General features: G+C 39.7%; 1 protein-coding gene across 2 annotated transcripts in view; it reads left to right on the top strand.

The window, feature by feature from the left end:
• The window catches only part of fras1 (Fraser extracellular matrix complex subunit 1), a 323395-nt gene that overhangs the window by 236632 nt on the left and 66527 nt on the right, over positions 1-20236 (top strand). For both annotated transcript variants that reach the window (XM_063490043.1, XM_063490042.1), the window contains exons 31-38: positions 3990-4106; positions 6006-6120; positions 9706-9843; positions 11315-11347; positions 15149-15280; positions 15395-15523; positions 15965-16212; positions 17949-18100. In XM_063490043.1, coding sequence (XP_063346113.1) covers positions 3990-4106; positions 6006-6120; positions 9706-9843; positions 11315-11347; positions 15149-15280; positions 15395-15523; positions 15965-16212; positions 17949-18100 — 1064 coding nt within the window. The remainder of the gene's footprint in view (positions 1-3989; positions 4107-6005; positions 6121-9705; positions 9844-11314; positions 11348-15148; positions 15281-15394; positions 15524-15964; positions 16213-17948; positions 18101-20236) is intronic.

Raw genomic sequence — 20236 nt, 5'->3', positions numbered from 1 at the left:
GTCTGCGCCCCCTCCTGTGGGTGCTGGACTGACAGAAGCCCATCTGGGCCCCGTGGGCTAAAGCCCTGCCACTAAACCCTCACCCTGAAGCCATACCCCGGATCTGGCTCCAGGTGAGGTCCCAGTAGCCCTGTCTCATGCACAGTACAGAATTATAAATTAGTTCTAATCAGAGGCCATTTGAAGTCATGCAAATTTCAACGCATTTTTCCAAATTCAGCTCAAATTTAAGGACAAACATAAGGAACGAGTCTTGGGACTGAAGACAGTAACTTGTCCATATTTCACACTTGAATGATTGCTGAATTGTATGTTTAAATTCAATGCGGAGCCACTGAGTCACCATTTAATCATTCTCAGGGAAAGTTAAAAGTCATTTTCAATAAGGACAAATCCTTTGATTTTGAGAAACAGTCACACGGGCTCCATTAGTTTTTAATGTGAGGATGTGGAAAAATTGTCAAATGACTCATGCAGAGAGACTCATCCACATCCATCACCCGAAATACTCAATCTAAAGGACAAAGGTTAAAGCGCTTGTCATTATTGTACGCTGAGTAGAGAGGGGAAATTCATTTTTCTTTTACATCATCTTTTTCTTTTGTATAAAACTAAAAGATTTAAGACAATATGTGAATAAAACGCAAGGAAAGTACATGTTTTAAGAAAATGGTAATTATTAGAAATACAACATTATACTAGAAGATGTTGATTGATGAGAACCAGGTTGTAGAAAATCAATTTTAACTCTCAGACTAAAGTTACAATAAAATGAAACAAATAAAGAGAAACTGTAACAGTAAATCTGCCAATTTCATGTGAAGCTACAAATGAGCCTGCAAGACATTCCTGATTTTATCAATGCCAATTGTCACTTTATTTCAAATATTTTATCTTCACGTGTGCTCTTGTGCCTTGTTTTCTTTTTTCTTTCATGACCCACTCCACTGAGGAAAATCCTGGAAAACACCCTGCTTACCTTACCGTTCTCTTTTAACTGACACAAATGGGGTTTTTTCTTCCTACAAAAAGTCCATATTAATTTTTGATGTGTATTCCCGTTGGATGGTGGTCCTAAATTTTATTTAAAGTGGTATTAAAAGGTCTCAGAAGTCTTACATTTAACGTGTAGCAGTCCTGCAGTATTCTGGCAGCGATAAAGCTGCTGAATCTTTCTTTGGAAGTCTCATCTTTTGAGTTTTGGATTGGATTTTAAACCTTATGAAGATTATAAAATACGGTATGTCTTTTTATGTTGAAGCAAATCAACATGATCAATAATTTTCTGCAGCAGCGCCAGCTTCAATAAATCCAGCTGACTCAACACTGCCTCTCATGACAACACATTACTTGTGATTGGTGCCGCTGACTCCAGGCTTCATGCTGCTCCTACATTACTTCTGACTGACAAAGCTGACTACAGGTTCTTGAACTTTCCTTCCTGCAAATGCCACTGATGTGACAGGAACAAGCTGCAGTGGAATAAGTAAGTGGGGACAGAAATTGGCTTTTAGAATGAACAGCCAAGGCTTCTGCCTCTGCATGTCTATCAGGGGACTAAACAATTTATGGCTACATACGTTAGAGGGCTCGAGTAAGACAACAGTGCATTCGCTTAAAAGTTTTCAAAAGTGTTGCGTCAGCAGACAGGAAGAGAGCTAAATTTCAAGTCTGGTTTTGTTCCAGTGAAGATCACAGAGACGATTATCATCTTCCTCTGTGCAGCAATTCAATTAGTATAATCTTAAATTCTAATTGAAACGATCAGCTGCTTCATAAACACGCAGAGAGGTCAAAGGTTATAGACTGAACTGACTAACAAAGACACAGATAGTCTAAGTAGCTTGGAAAGAAAAGCGTCTGGACTTCTTAAAGTTGCTTGAAAAGCTCCTTAGACTACGATGACCTGGATGACTGAGAACCTTCACAGACAAAGACACAGATACTTATACATAAAGTACTGTAATTAAGTACCAAAAGTAAGGGACAGATTTCAACACAGTGAGCTGTAATAGAATTCAAATAATTCAAAAAGTTTACCAACAGCGACTCGAGCATCAATCAAAGTGGCCAAGCCTCTAACTCCAGTTTTCATATGGATGACCTTTAGTTTTGAAAGGATATTAGAGAGAAAGAGAGAGAGAGAGTCAGGGGGAGTGACGCACAGAAAATGGTCCAGGGAAGACTTGAGCATCAGGCCTTTGCAGGCTTTGAGCATGTGGGTTATCTGTTCTCAACCAGGTGAGCTAGAGCAGCGCCTACAACTGTTTCATTCCACTGTCAGTTTGAACATTTAATATGGGAGCCAGCCTTAAGTGGACATGAGAGGAAGTCCAGTACATGCAGTACCTGGCATGTTCATGGCATATATATATTGAGATATAGATATATTTATAAATAGATAGATCTTACAAAGGTCCATTGAGTAACTGAAGCCACCAACATTAACAGGGCACTTATTTCGCCTCTTATTTCGTGTTTGTTTGGGTTTCCGGACCGGCAGTCCATGGAATTACCAAAATTAGAGAGGGGATAGAGAGGGGATAGCTTAACGTGTGAAACAGGACAAGCCTGCCGTGTAATCCATTTATTTCAACAAAGTAACTGTATTCTAATTATTACCTGTTTAAACGGTAACTGTAGCGGAGTACAGTTACTCATTTTTTGTATTTTACACACGTAACGCTGATACGTAAATTCCGTTACTCCTCAACACTGTACATATATGACATTAAATAAAACCCAAGGATGCAAAATCACCAAAGCATAGATTAAAATGTTACCATATAACATATTAAACAAACATTAAATATCTCTTTAGAACTAATATGCAAACGCAGAAACAAAATCACTAAAACACAGACAGTAATGCTGAACCACTTTTCATTTTACTTAGCCGGAAAAAAAATTATACAAAGGAAAATAAGTGCAAATGTAATCACAAGTACACTTACTTAGAAACCACAGAGTAAATATCTCTGACATCACACGTCCTAAACCAGATCTTTAGCCTGAAGTTCTAAAGTTTGTATTCATCAATGCAACAACATGATTGGCTCCTAGGTTTCCTGGTTCGGCTGCTGATTGGCTCCCAGACGTGGAACGAACACCATCTTCAGCATTTCAGGATTTTCCCTCGAGATTTCATTTCAGGCTTCTTTGACTGTTTTATAAAGTCTGTGATACACGGGTGTTATTCCAAGTTATTATTTTACTCACTGAATATTTTCCTTGCAACACAAACAGTAAGTGCATGTGAGGTGACATTTCCACAGTTTTTCAGTATGAGAGATGACAAATTATTTTTAATTTGTAATTGATTACTTTAAGTTTTTACTTCACAAACACATCAGCCTGAAGCATACGTGGAGAAACAGAACAGCTGTCCACTGCTGTCAACACAAAGAGCAACATGCTCCTTAACAAAAACCCTCAGAGGCTCCATCTGCGTCCTTTTTTAAGTCTTAAAACACGTTTAGTGTGGATTTCAGAACATCGTTTAAGAGCAAACAGCAGTGTTGTGGCTTCAGAGTAATAACTGCTCCAATGCTGAAAGAAAAACCAAAACACGAGCTGAATTTTACTCAGATCGACGTCTCTTTTTTAATATTCTCACGGTGTAGGCAGTGATTTATGAAAAGAAGCACACTGAGTCTCTGTGGCTCGTTCCTGCAGTGCAGCCTGATGCCAGGCTCACTTTCTGTTCCTGTTCACAGTTATTAGACTGCAGCTTGTTTTCATCAAAGCGGTTGTGTCTTACTTCTGGTGGTTCTCAGGAGTATGTCATCAGCTGTGTCACTCAGAAATGAATTATAATATGCCTTTGCAGTGGAAAAACAAGACATGTATTCAGCTGGTATGCTGCAGATTGATACTTAAGGCTTCAAGCCTTACAGTGAGCAGAGGCAGACTAAGGATGCTGAGGTGGATGGAGTTTGTTGAAGATGCGGCTCTCATATAGGAGGCTGTGTACCTGTTTGTCTGTGCAGGTTTCCACAGAGGCAGAACCAGTCGTTCAGAGTGATGCTCAGACCTTCACCATAGGAGTCATGCCTCAGATCCCAGGATTCCCACAGCTGGCCCCCGACTGCGACCTACAGATCACGGTGAGGGGAAAAACACGCAAAAAGACACCATGATGGAAGCCATGACATGCTGTATGAAAGTCTTAGAAAACAATGGCTTCAACAACAGATGATGTTGTTATTGTCAATTATACAGCTACTATAATGCACATTCTTTTTTTTAATTTACTCTGTAGACCCATTTATTGTATTATATTCAGCTTTTTACAAATGTCATATTTAGATTTTTACCTCTTAAGCCACTTTATTTATTGTTCACTGTTTTGACTGCCGTAACACAGTAAAATACATTTTTTCCTTATGTTGCACTAAACTATATGATTTTGTGTGAAAACCCTGCAATAGTTTTGACTGTGAATAACCATCAGTTGATCTTTTTTGGTTTCTAGTCTGAAGTAAAAAACAGATCCGAAGTCAAAGTCACGTTACTGTCAGCAGCACGTCTCCAAACATCGCCCTGACATCCTTTCTGTATGTTTTCCTCCTGTTAAACAAACCCCCCAAAAATGTTGCTTTTGAGAAGATTAAGAAACTTATGAGAAGATGCTTAGCGACCAGAGAGACTGGTGACCTTTCACCCTGAAATCTGTTTCTCATTCCACTGAGCTGAGTGACCTTGACCAGGTCGCACCAAAGGTTTATAATGCTGACAGCAGAGGGCAGAGAGGTCACCATCTGACCAATCAGAAAGAATTTATACATAAATAAATGTGCAATCTGCTGTATATTGTTCATTGGATGTAGGTTCAGCTACAGAAATTTTGACTGGGGAGATAATTCAGCAAAATCCATGTTTAAAACTCGACTGTGTAAAGTTCATTTATAAAGTCTCGTACTCGACACCACGTTGATTAAAAAGGAGACATTAGAGTGGCTGCAAGAATTAGAGACTCGAACGGCATATTAGAGATTTTGAAGGTAATAAGAAAATGTAAGTGGTCTGGGGAGTGCTTGTAGTTTTTGGAGGGAAAAAACCTTCAGATTTTGAGATTAAAGTAATAAATTTGTGAGGGGAAAAATGACAGGACATTTAAGAGAATAAAACTCATAAATATGTGAGTTTTTTTCTTGTACGTTTGTAAGAGAAAACTTCATAAATTTTAAAGAAAGGAGCTCATAAATTTACAAGAGAAAAGATCACAGTGAGGATGAGAAATTTATAAGAAAAAATGAATTTATGAGAAAAAAAATTATTTATGATAAATGGAAATGAATTCACATATTCAATTTCTGAGACCAAAAAATCAGACAAATCATTTCTAAACACCAACAGCGCTCTTTTCAACCACATTATTTCAGCCACAACATCAAATCACCAACTCGCTTTCATTGTGGCGAGTTGGTGTAAGTCCATGATGGAGTCGTCCTCCATCAGGGTGTGAGACGAGCATGTGGGGAATATCTATAAAGTGCAAATCCAAAAAAACGTAACACATCAATATTTAAGATTGATTTTATTTATGAGGAGAGAAAAACACAAATTTATAAGAAGAAACTTACAAATTAGTCCAAGAATTCCCACCAAAATGACTACACACATCCAGGTTATCCTGTTAGTCACACAACAATTAGTTACAATTACAATTCGTTTTTTAAGTATTCCTCTGAATAATTTGGGTTTTTTAAATTGTGAAGTGGCTTTGGTGACATTATGCTATTGTTTTGACACATTTTTGAGTTTCACTGTGAAAAGGGAGCAGCCAAAAGTTTTTTCTTGCATGTTACAACTTTTTGAGTTTTCGAAATGCTTTCGATCCTAGAGAGACTCCTTCTTATGTTTGTGCTTGTTTTCTGTTGATCTCTGCGTAGAAATAGAGGATATAGAAGCTTATGTTTACCTCGTTTCTCACCTTAACGTGTGTGTGTGTGTGTGTGTGTGTGTGTGTGTGTGTGTGTGTGTGTGTGTGTGTGTGTGTGTAGGCTCTGGAGGATCAGGTGACAGAGATAACGCCTTCAGCGCTGTCCTTCGTCGACTCTGAGACTCCCAGCGAGAAGCTCATCTACAGTATCACCAAACCACTGCCATCGGGACAAGGTCAGCCACACACACACACACACACACACACACACTCGTGCAGCTTTTCCCTCATAATGTGGAAAAGATTAAAAGGATTAAAATCTAAGTCCTGTCAGGGGGTAGGAGCCTTATAATTAGATACAGTGGGTAGGTTTCTGAGTTCACGTTTGATTTTCAGCTCAGAGCTGGAGAGGGAGAAATTAAAGTGTCAAGAAGTTATACTGTTCCTCATTAATTATCACTTAAATAGTCACAAGTCGGGTGCTGTTAATCCACAGTTTGGTGGGATGGAACAATGCAATGAGGCAAAGGTTTCTTCCTGTTTTTTGGGGGGGTTGTTATAAAACTGGAAAACTCTTTGCATCCAGAACATCTGTGGAAAAATGCAAATAGAGATGAAGTGCTCTGTGCCATATTCAACTGTAGATAGATACCTTACAGCCAAATTTTGGTCAGACACAAAATCCACATGGTAGTGCTGTCATATCAAAATTAGACATGATTAGACCAAATTATGTGTCACAGAAAATGAGCCAATTTACCGAGGCTGCAAAAACATAACCAAACAGACGTGAAATGCACAGAGAGACACAGAGTAAAAGGTTCCTTAGCAAAGCATACTGGGAAGCCCGGACTGTGTATGCACACAGGAGGCTGATTAGTGATAAGCCACAGCTGGGGAATGAGACACAGGCACAAACAATCAGGACACGAATGAAAACCCAAATCAACACAAGAGGAAACTAGCTGTCCGAATAAAACAGGAAGAGAGCTACGACCCCAACTGAAACAAAAAGACACTGAAATATAAACGAACTAACTGAGGGGGAGAATGCAGAAATTGAAGAATTCACCACTACCCCAACACATGAAGCAGAACTTCATAATCCAGGCACACTAAAGCTCAGACTACTAGAATAACAATGAATCAAAACACGAGCCCGCAAAACAGAAATGTGATGACCAAAACCACAAAAAATGAAATTTAGTATTGATAAGAATAAACCAAAAATGTAAAGCACTGCAGCAGCTGTGAGAATGGACAGAAAACTACAGAAAATCATGAGAGGAAGCACCAAGGCTCAGAGTTTTTACCTGAGATGTGCAAATAGGTACAGAGAACAGGAGTTGTCTGGAAGTCTTACATTATCTAAAATGAGGGCTAAGTACAGTCATATCTTTTGGTATTAGAGGATAACAGAGCACTGCAGACAATCTTGTCTTGTTCTTTCTGAGTAAGGCATTACTTGTTAATTTCTTGTTTGCAGAGGCATCAAATATTTGCTGAGGAGTTGAAATGTTGTCACATTTTATTATTGGTACATAATGCATGAGTCTTGTTACAGAGTTGTCTGTACCTCGTTAGAAGAAAACTTTACTTTCCTGCAGGTTGAGACCTCGTAGTGCTCAGTGGAAATTGCTCTAGGGAGGCTATCAGGACATCAGATCCATGTTTGTTTATCACACGGTTAATTTGTCGTTTGATCAAAGAAGTAGGTTAAAATGTACAACTGATCATGTTTTTTAAGACTTGTCACCCAAAATATTCCTTTAAAATGTTGACCTTTATTTCATGTTGTTTTTAATAATGAGGAACGGGGAAAATAGGAACAAAGTACATGAACATCATGTTACGACACACTTCTCTTGTAATGTGTACAAATTAGTCTCCAAGAAAGTTCTTTTCCCTAGAGTGGTTTTAGCTTTGGATAGTGGCATCCTTCCAATCCCATTTTCTGCCAATTATCCGGATCAGTTTGCAGGGATAGCAGTCAAAGCAGAGATGCCCGCACCTCCCTCTCACCAGGCACCTCCTCTAGCTGCTCGGGGGGATATCCAGCCAGCTGAGAGATGTAATCTCTCCGTTGCCTGAAGCACCTCATCCAAGAGGCTGGACCACCTGAACCACCTCAGCTGGCTGTTTTCGATGTGGAGCAGCAGCTCTGATCTCTACCAGCAGTCTTAGTTTTGTTCCCAGCTCGCAACAGTAGGCGAGCGTTGCAATGTACACGGACCAGTAAATCAACACAGACTCATACTGCAGCCATATCATTTATATCACACCTGGATCTGTGGTCATATGACCTGATGTGGTTTAAGTGGCCTCATTTCAGTTTCACCAAGTGAACCAACTATGTAAAGGCTTATTGAATGTGTTGCCCACCAACCTCAGTGTTTAACTCACTATTTTAAAGGCTAATCCAGATATAATTTAGTGTGTTACAGCACAAGTGTTGTATACTTTAGAATGAACAGCAGTATATTAGATCATAATTTATGTGTAAGGAGCCTTATGAGGCCACAACTGTGTTTGTTCCCATTCTAATAAAGAGCATATAAAGTGCACCTTGTTACATTTTATTAGTGTATAATAAAATAAAGTGAGACTACAAAGTTTAGGAAGGGGGATCATGTTCTGCAGAGCACTCTGTAGAGCTGTAATGATTGGCTCAAGAGTTTGGCTTTTCCCAGCTTGGAGTCGCAGAAACTACCAACCTTCTGCTTCCAAGTCTGCTTCAGTAGCATCGCCGCCCTCCAAAATAATTTCATTATCGTCTTTCTGTGTATAAGGATGAGCATTGCTTTCATTTTTGCTGAATTTAATGTGCCGTTCAGACATTCATTTCATCGCTGGACCATCTGTCAGAGTGCTGCATCATTTTCAGCTCTCTGTCTAATGAAAGAGAAAAGCGATTTACAATGGGTCATATTCATCAGCTAATGGACTGATAAATTTGTGTGTAGACTTTTTGAACGGAGCCAAACAGAAGGAGGAGGAAAACTTCTGTTTTTGTGGGAATATTTTTCATGATTTTTTTGTTTTTTTAAAAAACCCTGAAAGTTTTAGTTCTTTTTAGTGAAATGACAGTATATTGGTCAAAATAAGTTTGAAGTTTCCGGTTTTCTGTAAGAATAAAGTTGGAAGTTAACTGACCCACTGCTCTTTATTGTGCATCTTTCCCTCCTCTATCTACCATTTTTCCTTTCTTACTATCAAAGGCAAAAATGCTCCCAAAATATATCTTTAATAAGACTGATGAAATAGAAATTGGCACATTTGTAACACTGAACTATAATCTTGCCAAGAACTCTAAAGGCTAGTAAATCAGGGTCATTCACTCTAACTAGCTTTTTTTTTTTTTTACATCATTTTCTGAAAATTTAAGGCTTTTATCTTTAATAGTTTTTGTGATATTCTTGTTTAAATGTTGCCTCAGACTCCAATGTGCAAAAACCTCCTGGGTACCTCGTATCTGAGGTATTTGGGGCATGTCCGGCTGGGAGGAGACCCCAGGGTGAGAACACAGGCTTGGGAACATCTCAGTGTCCTCTGAGAGGCGCTGGCAGAGATGAACTGGGGAGAGGGACGTCACAGCATCTTTACTCAGCCCCTGTGACCTGAATGGATGGAGCCCCAAAATGCTTGATCACATCCTGTATTTTTTTATTTCCTTTGTTATTATTATTTTTTCTACTTGGCCTTTAACATCTTACTTCCAGCCTTATTCTCAGCATCTTTAGTGACCCGGTCAGCTCTCTGTACTGTTTCACTTGCTACACGCTCAAACAAAATCTCATCATGTGCTGATTTTTTGTTTCCAGGGACCATCGAGCATCGGGACAGGCCACACACACACGTGCAACATTTCACTCAGGCTGATGTGAATAACGGCAAGATCATCTACAGACCACCGCAGGCTCCATCACACCTCCAGGAGCTCTACCAGTACTCCTTCACCGGTAAGATGTTACTCACACTTCACTAACCTCCAGCTCCTTTATGCACCAGATCAGTCACCTGTCACTGAATTACACTGTTTTACCTCTTTGATTGGTTGTTCTTGTTTTCGTTTAAACTATCTGTCGATCAGTTTTTCTGAAAAATCAAACATAATTCATGTGAAGCAGCTGGAGTTATTTTAAACTTTGCCCGCTACAAGTACTTTGAAGGAGTGATCTCAGCTTTATAACACAAGAGCTGAAGTTTATCTAATCTCAGCGTGGCGTCCACTGTCACTCACTGTGCTGTTTATTAAAAGCGCACAGCACTCATTGTACTTGTCAAAGCACTTTAATATTTTGCAGAATAATAAGTCTCACTTCACTGGTTCAGTTTGTTGTTGTTTGTCTATCACTACATTATAGAGCTTTGACTAAGTAAACCGAATGCTCATGTTGTAAAAACGAAGCTTGTAACTAAAATAAAGGGTTTGAAAGGTCTTATCCACTGACAGACACCATTTGCACCAAGGTTCAATAATCATTTGCCATTAGCACCATCCACACGTCGTATCAGGCCGATTGCAGAGCCTGAGACTCACACAGGTGCTATCAGTAAACAGTCAGTGTCAAGTCTGAGTGTTTTTGATTTGTTTTAAAAAACAACTCTCTCCCAAAGCTGGATTCTTCCATCATGTCCCTCCTTCTCACCTGGATGCTTCTGATAAAATGGTCACTCTGGGCTAAAATCATGCCTTTAACCTCCTAAGACCCGAACTCTTCCACGACATGCTTTTTTAATTTGTCCTTTGTCCCTCTTTTGGGGGGGATACTCCCACTGGGTTTAAATCTGGGACTCTCGGCCATTTGACCTTAGAACTGAAGAAGCTTCTCGGATGAGAAGTGAAACGTCTTCAAGCAACTTAAAGAAGTCCAGACGCTTTTCTTTGCAAACTCCTTTGACCTTAAACTTCAATCACATATTGATTGGTTGTCCCAAAACAAATGGTCCTAACTGAACGTTTATATTACAGTATTACATGTTAATCATTATTATCAAAGTTTGAGTAATCTTTACTTTTTCTGTCTTTTGTTGCCACTCATGTATCACATTTATTCTTGCAAAGCTTTTAACAATAAAATTAGCCTTGCATGGTTAGTATTTGAAGAGGTGGATGGGTTGGACAAGGAAGAGCAGAGTTTTAGCATTTCGAAAACAATCAGAGGACGCTAAGACGTTTCCAGAAGCACAGACCTCCGTTTAAAAAGATCTTCCATAATCCGAGATCAAAGCATACTTTTATTTTCTTAATCTGGGTTTATGGAGCTCCAGTGGAAGCTTTGCATCAGTAAATCGTCCTCATTGCCTCTGAGTTTATACAGTATGGGCTTTTCTCTTTAGTGAAACATGCCGTCACCGCTGCATGAATCCTCTGTTTTTTACTTTTATCGCCTCCCGGCTGTAACTCCTTTCTTTTTTTAACCCCAACAGGCCTGCCAGAGTCGCTGAGCGTTTATTTCACAGGTAAATACTTCATCTTGCTGAATTTAAAAAGTAAGAGGAGGAAGAAGACAAAAGGGAGGCAGTTTGTCTCCTCCTCACCCAGTCCTCTTTCTTCTTTTTTTTTTTTTACAAGCTCTTCTTTCTCATCTTTTTCATTGTAAATCTTCTCTCAATCCTCACCTCCTCCTCCACGCTCCATTTTCTCCTCCCGTCTTTGCCCCTCTGCTATCAATTTCTTATTTTTTATCTTCCCTTCTTTACCTCCTTCAACTTTTCTCCACCTATTCTTCTTCTCTCTCCCCCTGTCTCCTTTATTTAATTAGTTTCTCTTTCATTTCCATTTTTATTTCAGTTCCTTTCTTAATTATATCCCTTTCCCTTTTTAGTCCTAAAGTTCTCCTTTTGCCTCTTTTCCACCGTACAGTTTAGATTCTTCTCTCTGAATTTCACCTCTCTGTTTTGCTCCTCTCCTAGTCCTGTTTCTTGTTTCCCCTCTCCTCGTTATTGTCTTCCCCCATAAATGTTCCTCCCCTTGGATTTTTCCTCACCTCTTATGTTTTTCCTGTTCTATTCATCTTTCTCTCAGCTTTTAAGTTCATCACCCCTCTAATCTCTCCTCTTTTCACACCCAGTGCTCCTCTCCATCCTCTTCTCCTCTTTCGTCCTTTGCTCCTTTGCCGTTACTACACTGATCCACTTCAACTAAAGTCTTCAGATCCTTTATGATTCTCTGTTCTTGAACTTTGACCTTGAACCTTAAGATAAAAACAAGGCTTACTGAACATTTGGAAGAGTGCCACCACACTCTAACTCCACCCCAGCAGCAGTCTGTGTTTACAGGTGTCACCAAAGTGTTTTTCACTTTAGTGTCGGCCCTCGGGAACACACAGTGCTTTCAGCCTCTGCTCCAGTCTGCTCCAGTTCAGCCTTAAGTGACTATAGGCCCCTAAAAGAGGAAAAATGACCTTTACCCAAAGTTCAGCTGCAGTTATCAGGACACTGTTGTTGATCTGCAGAAGATAAATTACATTTACCTGAACAGCTGCTGTATGTGCTCAGATATTGTTTTTATACTTAATTTGAGCATTAAAAGTTTTTTAGCAAGTTCATACCTCTTGTCTCCTTCATTATGTAATCAGCAGACTAGCCAGTTAACTGATTAGTTACAAGCACACCTTTCATTAGTAATCAGCTTTTGTTAATTACATGCATTTGCTGCTTTCCTCTTTAAATTTTGTTTTAGAAATTCATTGTGTGGACCGACAAAAACACTGTGGCAGTTTTCTGGCTTTAATCCGTTCCAAATTATTCATCAGCTCTCAAACTGAGACATTAAGTGGAACTTTCACTCACTGCGCTGTTTCTGTTCTGTTCTGGTGTTTAACTTTAATGACAGGAGACCTCGAGGCTGAGAAAGAAAGCAACAATACCGAAAACAAATGCAAAAACAGGCACCGGTCATACATGTGAACGGTATCGAGCCAAACAAATCTGCAAGGAGTAAACAAAGGAAAATTCCTGGAAAAAATCCAGGAAAGGTTGTACACGAGAAGCTCAAGTGTGAGCTCAGAGGAATATAACTAAAAACAGGAGTGCTGGAAGGCTTGGCTAAACAAGAGGGAAAGATGATCCATCAGCGAGCACAGAGATGCTGCAAATGTATAGAATAAATAAATAAGAGTCATAAAGAAAGTAAACTGACAACAGTGTGATCAGACTAAGAATTCCAAAATAAAAGAGGAAATTGCTTAACAGACACACAACACTGAAGTCCACATGTGAGTTTAGACTAATTACAGTGAATTACAGCGCAGCTAACAGCTAAACAGCCCTCCAAAAAGCAATAACGCCAGTTTTATTGTATTGAATCTGACAGACAAATGATTGGAATAATTCTGTATTGCAGTTTAACTCAGTTCAAACAAAGGTCACTCTACTTATACTGTAAGTGCAAACAAACTCTTATTATGATAAACTATAAATATTGCAGCTCTCAGTGAGCTGAGCTGTACGAATAAGTTTTCATCAAGTGTCACAATTTTATGGTGTTTCAGAGAAATCACCCTCTCAGTTATTCCAATTACTCTAAGTGATGCAAGTTTATTCATCATTAAAATTAATAACTGTAGATAAAACACTTCATAAACAGTCATTATTGGATTAATCATAATCAGATTGATGAGTTCATTCATGTTCATCAGTTTAACCGTGTACTTTGTGTCTGTGCTCATTTATATTTTCTTCATTCATTGATGCAAGCATGAACTGTAATAATAAATGATTTAAAATAATAATGTTGGTTCAGCTTTTAACACGCAGACAACAAAAACAGCTCCTTATAGCACACAGTATGCCTCATATCAGGGTAAGCACTGATGGTTAGTGCTCACCCTGTTCAACCATGATCCATCATTACTGAAGCAAACACAAAAGTGCGACTTCATTCTAAGAATTTCTACCTGTGGTTAAAAGTTACAGCAAATAAATGTTGTTTTAAAAGTTTTGTAGTTTTATTTGTATCTTCATTGAAATGCCATTCCTCCATATCCCTGTATAAACCTGTGCTTCTAAATGAATTGGTTCTTACTATGGGTAGGGAAAATTGTCCCCTTGTAGCTTGTTGGGTAGAATATTCATGTCTATCTACAGCAGGGGTCTCAAACTCGCAGCTCAGGGGCCACTTGCGGTCCGCATCACCCCTACTTACAGCCTGTATATTGACGTGAAGAAATATAAGCAATTTAGCCATTGAAGTTACTTTTTTTGTTAGGTAGGATTTGTTTGTTGTTGAGTGCAATGTTGTGTGCCAGCAGTGGCACACAACTCATTTAAGTTTGAGACCCCTGCGCTACAGCGAAACACAAAGTTTTATTAACAATAACAGGAAATTTGGTAGCAACAATATTTCTAATGAATACGATTTAACAATAAAGTAATCTCTCTAAGTAGCTTCTTATTTTATGTCAGAGACATGAAAAAGTTAAAGCAATCTGTTTGGGGCTTTAGCATAATTCAGCACTATTGTGGGACTGTTGTTTCAATTGCGGCTCTTCACTTACTTTCAGGACAGCACTCATCTAAAGCCTAAATGTTTCAGTCTGAAGGAAGAAAGTTTGAGTTTAAAATGAACAGAAATGTGTGGAAGAGAGAAAATAGCTCTCTGTTGCCACTTGAGTTTTACCCTTCCTGACACAAACCCAAAGGGAATTTGTGTCTCCAGCTGGAATCAAACCAGCAACCTTTTACTTGCCAATTAAATGTGTTAAGAGCTACACCATCAGAGTCACACAGTGGTGAAAACTCTCGGGAATTTTGTCTTTTTAATTCAGATTATTGAAGAATTTGTTGAAAAGGTAAAACAAAAGAGCAGCAAAATAATAAAATCATAATATATTTTTATATAAAGCTGTTTTTTTCCCTCTCATTTATGTCCAGGTGAAAAAATTGACACTTGACAGTTGGCTTGTTGCTGTTTCAATTTTAAATCATGTGTTAATGCAGAGTGACAAGTGGCCCCATTAAGTAGAGGTTACACTCTAACACCTTTTTTGGCTTGATTCTGTTTTTTTTAATTAATTAATAACTTCAGCCTCTATGATGTGTTTTATTTTTTATAATCTTGACTTGTAGCTTGTTAAATTTCCTTAAAAAGATTTCTTTGTGAAGTAAAAGAAGCTGGGAAGCTAATTAGCGGTGATGTGTTAGAGGTGTGCGTTTGTTTTTGGACTAATTTGTGTCTGTGTGTTTCCTCTGTCTCATGTATGATCTGTGTGGTTGCTTTAATGATATTCTTCTTCTCCTCCTTGCGTGCGTGTGCTTCAGTGTCAGATGGCGAGCACACCACGCCTGAGCTGGACTTTGCTGTCCTGCTGCTGACAAACCACCAGCAGCCGCCGGTGTTTCAGGTTCTGGACCCGCTGCTGGAGGTCAGCCTCGGAGGACAAGCTGCCATCGGTAAGATTATATAAACGCAAAAACAGGCTCGTACAAAAACTATTTAATAAGAGAACTTGTTGAGGGCCGGCTGTTCATGCTTCTAACTCTTCTCCATTTCTGTGGCGCATGCAGGCGGTCAGCAGCTGGCCGTGAGCGACGTTGACACGGCTCCAGATGAGCTGGAGTTCGAGGTGGTAGAAGCTCCCGTCCATGGAGAGCTGATAAAGACTGACGGCAACACAAAGATTCGCATGACTAATGGTACAACACACTGACTCTGCTAAAATCAAAGGAACAGGATGGACATTTATTTGTCTGATTTTAGTTTTTAAACTTTTTTAACGATCTGTAAATTATCATATCATTTGATGTTTAGCTAATAGATTTTAACACAGCATAGTCACATGAGGCTGGCTCGTAGGGCTCGTGTCATTTTTATTGTTACTTTAGTCTCAGCTTGAGTTGAACTGCACACCAGCTTTAAAGGTAATGTGAAACAGAAGCCTGGCCACCCGCTTAAGAAGAAAGAAGATTTTTAGGGCCTCAAAAATTTAGTTATTGTCAGTTTTTTTTGTCCTCACTTCTTCTTCTTCCCTGCTTGTATAACCGCGTCTCTGGTGGAAAGGAAGCAGACAAGCAGGAGGACTAAAATCAACACATGAAACTACAGTCGTAACATCCACATTTTCTCCATCTTTTCAGGTGACACCTTCACTTTCAGTGATGTCACCCGCAATGTCCTGCTCTACCGCCACTCCGGGCTCTCCACCCAAGATGATGCCATCACCTTCTCAGTTAGCGACGGTATCTCCATGGCTGCCACGGTAGTGCAGGTGGTGGTTTTAGGCGCTGGAGGCAGCGGGCCACAGCAGGACCCCATCGCCACGCTCTCGCTGGAAGTGGGCGAGAAAAGCAGCACTGTCATCAGACGCTCACACCTGGCTTACACGGTGAGTTAGGAGAGCTGCGTGCCAGTGAGAGTGTTTAGTGTTTGAATTATGGTGAGCTTTGGTTTATGTATTATGCAAGTGTCATGGGGTCTTGTGTGGAAAAGAGAGGTTGTGCAGGCAGATTCAGAAAGTTATACTATTAAAAAGAAAGACATGGTGTATAGAAGAAGAAGAAGAAAAAGGAGAAGAATACATATGGTGATGCAGAAAAGTGGAAATGAAGCAAAACATGAAGCATGACGTTAACAGGATTAAAAAAAATCCAACCAGCAGTGAAAACACAACACATGCATGAAAATCCACAGTAGGATCTGATAATGGACTGTCCCCAGGCTGTGTCGCGTCCTGGTTTGGACTCGGCGGTCGGAGCTGATTGCACCCACTCGAAACTATGCTCGCAGTTCTGTAAGACATGAGCCAGCAAATGCATATCGCACGAGCTGTGGTTTGAATAGATGATTTTAGGGCCTTTCCAGGCCTGTTTGCTGCTTCTGTGGCCTGGTGCTATCTTTCAAAGTCCAGCTGTCCATCCCTATATTAGCCCTATAATAGACAGGCATAGGCATTCAATGATGGAGAGACATATTCAGCTTATTTTCAGCTCCATATTTTTATTTTTGGACTCCATTGGAGAAACTTTGCATCATTCACAGTTTAGAATCATCTTCATTCATCTTTCTAGTACATGCCTGTGCTACAGTATGGTTTGATGTGGTTGCATAGAGAAAAATATGCTTATGTGTTGTTGTTTTTTAATTTAAAAACAATCAGCCAATTTTTGCGTCTCCCTCGCAAGGCTGAGGTTTGCTGTACTATACAAATGTCACTTTAGTTCATTGCTAAGTGGTTACCAGGCAACATGAAGGCCTTATATCATTTATCTCATAACATTCCAGTTTTGTGGAAATAAATGAGATGTTATTGTTGTGAAATTAAAATATGAAGCCTTTATAAAGCTACATGTTGATGGACAACCCGATGATTTTATAATGTGTGATATAGATAAGAATCTTCAGGGGCCTGAGATGTACCTGACTCTTAGTCGATCCACTGACTGAAACAAGCTGTAAACCCCGTCTTCCTTTAAAGCTACAAGTCAGCATTGATGTGACTGGGTGACCCTTATTTAACAAACAGAGCCAAGTTCTTGTTGACGCCTACAGTATAGGTAAGGTTAGTTTTCTTTAGCAGGCTACCAAAAAATGACCAATCCCAAAACCAAACCTAGATATATTAGAGAGAACCCATGTCTGCATGGGTTCTCTCCAGGTACTCCAACTTCCTCGTGCGGTCCAATGACATGCATGGGGTTAGATTACAGCAGGTGGTGATTCTAAATTACTAGCATGTGTGAATAGTTGTCTATCTTTATGTGATAGCCCTGTAAAAGATTGGTGACCTGTCCAGTTGGGAAGGCTCCAACCTCCCAGGTACCCTGAACTGGATAAGCAGAGGATGGATGCACAACACCATCCAAGGGCTAGGGGTGGCCGGAGGAAGACAGGCAATGTTTTATACATTGTATCCTATGTATGTGACATGAGGGAAATCCAAAAACTGGAGAGTAGTAAGAGAATGAACGGGAGCAGGAGGTGCTGTGCTCATCAAAATATCAGAATAGTTCCTTGTTATCCTCATTTTACAGCACAGAATAATTTTGTGAATAAAGAGTTGTAGGTGAGACTTGTTGTTTTCATTTTAAGCATAGTATCACTAAAGTCTGTTTGGTCCCTCAGGATGACTCATCTCCAGATGACCAGATTCGAGTCCAGCTGGTGTCGGTGCCAATGTACGGCATCCTGACCAGGAGCCAGTCCCAGCAGGAGCACCAGGAGCTGAGGGAGTACTCCTCCTTCACAATGGAGGACATCAATAAGCACAGGATCAGGTATGGGTAGCAACAGCTACTCAGTGGGACTAGTTAAGATGTTTAAAATCCTCCAGACAACGAGGACAGCATTCAGTAAATTATTTAGTCTGTTGCAATGGTGTGTTTTTATGTGACCTGTGAAGCACTTTACCCCACCTCAAAGACACGGGTGTTTAATTACGGCTTTCTGTGAAGGTTTAAATGTTACTTCAGAGACTTACAAAACTGTAATATCAGTATAACATCTGCACTTTAACTAAAAATGACTTTCAAAAACCCTCGGTTGTCCCCAGAAGCAGTCAGTGAAAATGCGATAAAGATTCACAAAGCTCGATGGGAATCTACAAAAAAAGTTAATATTTTTATTAACGGCTCCCTCACGGCGACAACGTTTGAGTAACTAGGAGTAGTTATATGTAAAAGCTGAGGTCTTATCACCTGCAGGCCTGCTCTGGTTTCATCTATTTTTATTAGGTTGAGTCAGTTTTTTTAAATGTGGCACATTAAAAACAACATGGAGTGAGGTAATATCTGTTCATCTAGTATGCACAAGCACACACCAAAAATCTAAAGTAACATCAATAAGTAGTGCAAAAGAGTATGAGAGAAGTAGAAAACATGGAAAGGATAAACATAAATGAAATTAAAGAAAAACATATTTTAAAAAGTTTTTTTAAAAAAAGAAAGCAAAAATGACAACAATAAGAATAATAAATAGATGCTTAGACTGGTTGTCAATAGCAGGCAGGATTTACATTCTCGAACAAGCAGTGGCTCAGAGCACCGTGCAGCTGCTGCTCCACCATCGGAGAAGCCAGGGAATTGGGTCCGGACATTTTACTTGGATGCCTCGGAGTTGAGGTGTTCTGGGTTCAACCAGAAGGCAAGCATGGGGCAGACACAGGACATGCTGGAGAGAAAAAGTCTTTCTGCTAGTTGGGAACATTTTGGTGTCGCCCTGGAAGTGCTGGAGGTGGTTGCATTGGACAGCGAGGCATCTGCATCACTCCTTGGACTGCTAAGCTGGATAAGCAGTAGAAAATTGACGGGTTGGGGGTAGAAAAAGTTAAAAGAAATAAAGAAAAAGCTTATGCACTTTTGGTTTTTAGGTGAGAGAAGGACCTAAAGGTGAAATGTGGAATATGTAACATGTTGTGTAGCTGGTCCACGGAGAGCTGGAATCAAGGAAAATTAAAAATATTAGACATGTTTGAAGTGAAGTAGTTTTTCCAGGATGAGAGCAACCCTGGGTTTTTGCAGGGTTTTTAAGCCTCTAATAAAGAGGCAGCTGTAAAGGAATAGCCTGGTGTCGAGGCCACTCTGTGCGATAAAACACCGTCTCGGGTTCTTCAGTCTGCAGTCGTACTCACGATCAGTTTCTCTGATTGCAGCTCGAGTCAGCGGGAATCATTTTCCCCGTCTGCCTTAAGCTGCAGAAGACACTGTAACAGCTTGCAGATCCATTTTGCTTTCCTTTAATCCTAATGTTTCTTCTCATGAAACGAGAGCTCCACAGACATTAACCAAACCCCGGTAAGAAAACAAACGTATTAACTGGAAGTTATTCAATAGTCTTTCTCCCGTTTCAATGAATCAGCCTGTTGGCATTAGCAAAGCCAATTAACTTAGCTCTGATATTACCTGCAAGTGGTAGTGAGGCTCCCTATGAGAGGCACTAAAATGAAGCATAAATATTCACGTACTAGCTATTTCATTTCCATAACGCAGCCCCTGATTAGCTGCGGCACGGGCCGATCTCTGGGGGCGAACTTCAAACCAGCTGTATTAGTTTTGTCTCTTTGGCGCTGGCTCTTACAAACAAGAGCTGGGAATTGTTTTAAAAGAATCGAATGGGATTAGAGGAGATTACACTGGCATGGCTTTCAGTTTTATTAGTGCTCTGCAGAGATTAGCAGCTGTATCACTGTGAGAGGGCTAAAGCAAATCTGTGCTAAGTCCTCTATCAATCCACGACTTAACACATAAACAGATAATTATGTACCCATTAAAAGAGAATTATTGTATCAGACAAAATCATTATTAAACACACACTAAAAGATTAAGAAACTTTTTTCAAGAATTTTTGTAAATGTCAGAGATTTTGATTTAAAGTCTAACAGCATTTGCATTTGAGTGATTCTCTGAGGGAGGCTT

This window comes from Pelmatolapia mariae, linkage group LG12 (assembly GCF_036321145.2).
Source record: "Pelmatolapia mariae isolate MD_Pm_ZW linkage group LG12, Pm_UMD_F_2, whole genome shotgun sequence".
NCBI lineage: Eukaryota > Metazoa > Chordata > Actinopteri > Cichliformes > Cichlidae > Pelmatolapia > Pelmatolapia mariae.
Note: the sequence above shows the minus strand (reverse complement) of the source record. Positions and strands in the feature narration are given on the sequence as shown.